The sequence below is a fragment of the Oncorhynchus keta genome, chromosome 29, assembly GCF_023373465.1.
Source record: "Oncorhynchus keta strain PuntledgeMale-10-30-2019 chromosome 29, Oket_V2, whole genome shotgun sequence".
In the NCBI taxonomy this organism is placed as follows: Eukaryota; Metazoa; Chordata; class Actinopteri; order Salmoniformes; family Salmonidae; genus Oncorhynchus; species Oncorhynchus keta.
This window is the reverse complement of record NC_068449.1, coordinates 6,687,410-6,692,696: the sequence shown is the minus strand read 5'-3', so window position 1 is coordinate 6,692,696 and position 5,287 is coordinate 6,687,410. Positions and strand designations below refer to the sequence as shown.

General features: G+C 46.5%; 1 protein-coding gene across 1 annotated transcript in view; it reads right to left on the bottom strand.

The window, feature by feature from the left end:
* Positions 1 to 4,874: 4,874 nt before the first annotated feature.
* Positions 4,875 to 5,287, bottom strand: part of LOC127913438 (golgin subfamily A member 6-like protein 7) — an 870-nt gene continuing 457 nt past the window's right edge. Inside the window, exon 1 of the mRNA XM_052485384.1 lies at positions 4,875 to 5,287. This exon is cut by the window's right edge and continues 457 nt beyond it. Coding sequence (XP_052341344.1) covers positions 4,875 to 5,287 — 413 coding nt within the window.

Below are 5,287 nucleotides of genomic sequence, written 5' to 3'. Positions count from 1 at the left end.
GGGCGAAGCAACACGGCAACAAGTCGGGTCCAAGTGCCACTGCCGAAGCAACTGGGGATGCCTCAGCTGGCTCAACAGATTCTCATGCCTCGGCCGGCTCGTCAGGCTCCCATGCCTCGGCCGGCTCGTCAGGCTCCAATGCCTCGGCCGGCTCGTCAGGCTCTCATGCCTCGGCCGGCTCGTCAGGCTCCCATGCCTCGGCCAGGCTCTACAGGTTCCCATGTCTCGGCCGGCTCTACAGGTTCCCATGCCTCGGCCGGCTCTACAGGTTCCCATGCCTCGGCCGGCTCGTCAGGCTCTCATGCCTCGGCCGGCTCGTCAGGCTCCCATGCCTCGGCCGGCTCGTCAGGCTCCCATGCCTCGGCCGGCTCGTCAGGCTCCCATGCCTCGGCCGGCTCGTCAGGCTCCCATGCCTCGGCCGGCTCGTCAGGTTCCCATGCCTCGGTCGGCTCGTCAGGCTCCCATGCCTCGGCCGGCTCGTCAGGCTCCTCGGGAACGTCCCTCTGGTCGGCGTTGTCTGGCGGCTGGAGCTGTCAGTCAGGGAGGGGGTACTGTCACGTCTACTCACACTCCACCCTCTCTGGCGCTTGATGTCGCCAGTTGTCTCATCATTACGCACACCTGCCATCATTGATACGTGCACCTGCACCTCATGACACTCAACTGGACTCCATCACCTTCCTGATTATCTCCCCTATATCTGGCACTCCCTCAGGTTCTTTCCCCAGTCAGTATTGTTTATGTTTTTCATGTTTATACACTACTCGTGTTTATTATTTTGTTCGATGTTCCGATTATTATTAAACTCACCACCTGCACTTGCTTTCCGACTCCCAGCATATACGTTACACATGACATAGAAATAAATTCCTTTTAGTTGCAATAAAACATTTGATAACACTCATTTATAGTGACATTGCATTTTGGTCGATATTATGCGATCAGAAGGCTTTTATCATAGTGAATAATTTATCCAGTACAGGAACGTCCCACTCTAATGTATAACCTCCCCTATAGGTTAAAGGTCAACCGCAGTACTTACAAGGCTTTTACCCTGGCTACCTCTGTTGGCCTGGTGACCTAAACAGACTGAATGGCCCACTCCCAGTGTTGACTGGGCTGACAAAGGGTGTTGTAACCGCCCTGTCTCTCCCCTGGCTAAAATGGCCTTTGATCATCGCTATAGTAACTTTCCTAACGACGTGAGCGGAGTCCAGTGTCCCGCCGCTCACCCCGACAGGCCCAGCGGCATGGATTTAAACACTACTACTTATCGGATCTTAACCTCACTGACTCCTTTGGGACTGATAGAATTCCTGTTGTGCCAGAGAATTACATTAATCCCCTGGCTTGGAATCCGAGTAAGCACATGGATTGGAACATTTGAGGCAGATTTTACAGTCCGTCCCTCGCTTTTGGCACTCGCTCCGTCCCTCGCTTTTGGCACTCAACTGCTATACACACAGCGGATGTGCCTGAGATGAGCAGATCGTGCCCTGATGTAACACAGGGATGATGAGATATGGGGCACTCCGTTTCCTACTCATCAGTAGGAAGAGCAGGACATTCGCAGTGGGTTTTTCCTGGAGGGGAAGTCCATTTGGGGATTGGCCAGTTGATACATGTTTCTTGCTAGTCTGTAGGTATTCTTGGACCAATTGCGTTTCCTCCCCATCTTATCTCTCTGAATTTTATATACATTGCCTCGGTGTTTGCATTACAATTCAATTTTTGTGCTCAATTTCTGTTCTTAAATATATACTAAATTATAATCTCATTCATTTTAAACTATAGTTATTTCTCCCAGCCAGGTAAGACATTAACTAAAGCGGGATCATCTACAAATCTCATGATTCAACTTTTTGAAGAATTGACTCTTACTATCATTGACATGCGTCATCATAAACGGGACCAAAACACACCCCTGGGGGGGGGGGCTTATTATCTGTGGTGATTTAACAGACTGTGGGTGCTCATATTGTTTTGTTCCTGATAACACGTTACCTGAAATCAGAGTTTTCCACCCACACAGCAAGCGATAAATGCTCTCTGAACTTTACTAACAGGGTATATACAGCCACTGGTATATTTTGCTCTAAGTGTGAAGCAATTCAGTTGTTTTGCACAATCTATATGTCACCTGTTTTAGTTTTGAAACTCCCTGTACTGTTGTCTTAGTGATGTTTTGGAACTCCCTGTGCTGTTGTCTTAGTGATGTTTTGGAACTCCCTGTGCTGTTGTCTTAGTGATGTTTTGGAACTCCCTGTACTGTTGTCTTAGTGATGTTTTGGAACTCCTTGTACTGTTGTCTTAGTGATGTTTTGGAACTCCCTGTACTGTTGTCTTAGTGATGTTTTGGAACTCCCTGTACTGTTGTCTTAGTGATGTTTTGGAACTCCCTGTACTGCTGTCTTAGTGATGTTTTGGAACTCCCTGTGCTGTTGTCTTAATGATGTTTTGGAACTCCCTGTGCTGTTGTCTTAGTGATGTTTTGGAACTCCCTGTACTGTTGTCTTAGTGATGTTTTGGAACTCCCTGTACTGTTGTCTTAGTGATGTTTTGGAACTCCCTGTGCTGTTGTCTTAGTGATGTTTTGGAACTCCCTGTGCTGTTGTCTTAGTGATGTTTTGGAACTCCCTGTACTGTTGTCTTAGTGATGTTTTGGAACTCCCTGTGCTGTTGTCTTAGTGATGTTTTGGAACTCCCTGTGCTGTTGTCTTAGTGATGTTTTGGAACTCCCTGTACTGTTGTCTTAGTGATGTTTTGGAACTCCTTGTACTGTTGTCTTAGTGATGTTTTGGAACTCCCTGTACTGTTGTCTTAGTGATGTTTTGGAACTCCCTGTACTGTTGTCTTAGTGATGTTTTGGAACTCCCTGTACTGTTGTCTTAGTGATGTTTTGGAACTCCCTGTACTGTTGTCTTAGTGATGTTTTGGAACTCCCTGTACTGTTGTCTTAGTGATGTTTTGGAACTCCCTGTACTGTTGTCTTAGTGATGTTTTGGAACTCCCTGTACTGTTGTCTTAGTGATGTTTTGGAACTCCCTGTACTGTTGTCTTAGTGATGTTTTGGAACTCCCTGTACTGTTGTCTTAGTGATGTTTTGGAACTCCCTGTACTGCTGTCTTAGTGATGCTTTGGAACACCTTGTAATGAAACCATGGTTCCAACTTCCAACTAAATTAGATTTAAGTGCAAGAACATTTACCTCCGTCTGACCTTGAACATGGAATGGTATGTACTTTTCAACAAAAATTACAAATCAGAAATCCATTTTTCAGTCAGAACTCCTTACCAGCGAGCTGCTCTGCATAACCAGAATATCACACCCAGACTCCAACCTGTGCCTTCTGGGCTTTCACTCGCAGTGGGGAAGACATAATTCAGATCCGTTTCAAAGTAACTCAATAGCTGTGCACTTTAATGTAAACTGTTACGAGAAGCACACTGGTGGTGGCGGTGACACTTGACAGGCATTACAAGTGAGGATTGGAAGCAGATGTCAGTTTCCCACCCAGAAGAAAAGGCCCAGTCACTGTGGCCCAGGCTCCTGCAGTGACTACAACACAAAGCACAGCCGCGGAGACCATGCCGGACCAAAGAGTCGTTGTGGTGAGTAATTGGACGTTTGCAACGTATGCGTTACATATAAGGAACCGTGTCCTCGTAATTACACAACGGATATCACTGAGCATTGTGTTCATGCTCCATTAATCATCTATGCTCTAGGATTTTCTTTCCTTCTCCATTTTGATTGATTCACCCCTAAAAGACTGCTTGGTACATGGTGATATGTACAACACACCTGTAATACTGTCTTCTTTTATGTGGCAGCTCCCACTTTCAACTAGATTTCAAGTGAGGTCATTCTAGTTTAAATTTCAAGTAGAGTCACATGGTACATTAATTCCAGTAAAGGATATTCTGATTGGTCACTACTCTCTACTGGAAATGTATGATTCAACATCACTGCTTGTAAACAACTTGAACCAGAGTGGATAACAGAAATAGATGCCACAAGAACATAGCCTGCCGTACTCACTATATCTTCTTCTGGCAGATCCTCAGGTATATTAGTCGTAGAAATAGCTCCCAATTTGATATTATACATCTACTTTATGTCTTTGGCCTAAAGAACGAGAGGCGTGTTTGAATCGTTGCTTAAATGAAAGCCAGATGTTGTGAACCGTTCCAAGACTCAGTAAGCATTCCACTGCCAATGTAATGGTAGATTCCTAGAAAGAGTCTAAGGCCGGGATTCAATCCGAGGCACGTTGTAGAGCGCTTGACATTTTAAGGTCATTTACAATAGAGTTGACATCTGCAGCGTTTACTATGAATAGGATCTCTGCCAATAGCTGCATTGACAGCTGTCTAGTGCATTGCTCTATAACACAACATGGATTGAATCCCAGCCTAAACCTCTTGGACATTTTTATTTTACCAGACAAGTCAGTTAAGAACAAATTCTTATTTAAAATGACAGCCTAGGAACAGTGGGTTAATTACCTTGTTCAGGGGCGGAAACACAGATTTTTACCTTGTCAGTTTGGGTATTTGATCTAGCAACCTTTCGGTTACTGGCCCAACACTCTAACCACTAGGCTACCTGCTGCCCGAAACAGCAATTTTATTTCCTTATTAATTACCATTATTGCGTATAGCCAACAGGTTCCATGTGGTAAGAAATCTAAAATGTGTGGAGACTCAATGCATTGAATGCTAATTAAAGGTGGCACAGAAACAACAACCATGTAAAAGTGGGAGCAACTCAAACCATTGATTTGCATTCAATGCATTCAGTCTCCACACATTTAGGATTTCTTACCACAACCTTCCAGCCATTTACATGCCAAAATAATGGCCATGGTGGATCACATCCCTCTCAGCTGTTCCGTCTCCTCCCTCAGCTGTTCCGTCTCCTCCCTCAGCTGTTCCGTCTCCTCCCTCAGCTGTTCCGTCTCCTCCCTCAGCGGTTCCGTCTCCTCCCTCAGCTGTTCCATCTCCTCCCTCAGCTGTTCCGTCTCCTCCCTCAGCGGTTCCGTCTCCTCCCTCAGCTGTTCCGTCTCCTCCCTCAGCTGTCCTCCCAGCTGTTCCGTCTCCTCCCTCAGCTGTTCCGTCTCCTCCCTCAGCTGTTCCGTCTCCTCCCTCAGCTGTTCCGTCTCCTCCCTCAGCTTTTCCGTCTCCTCCCTCAGCGGTTCCGTCTCCTCCCTCAGCTGTTCCGTCTCCTCCCTCAGCTGTTCCGTCTCCTCCCTCAGCTGTTCCGTCTCCTCCCTCAGCTGTTCCG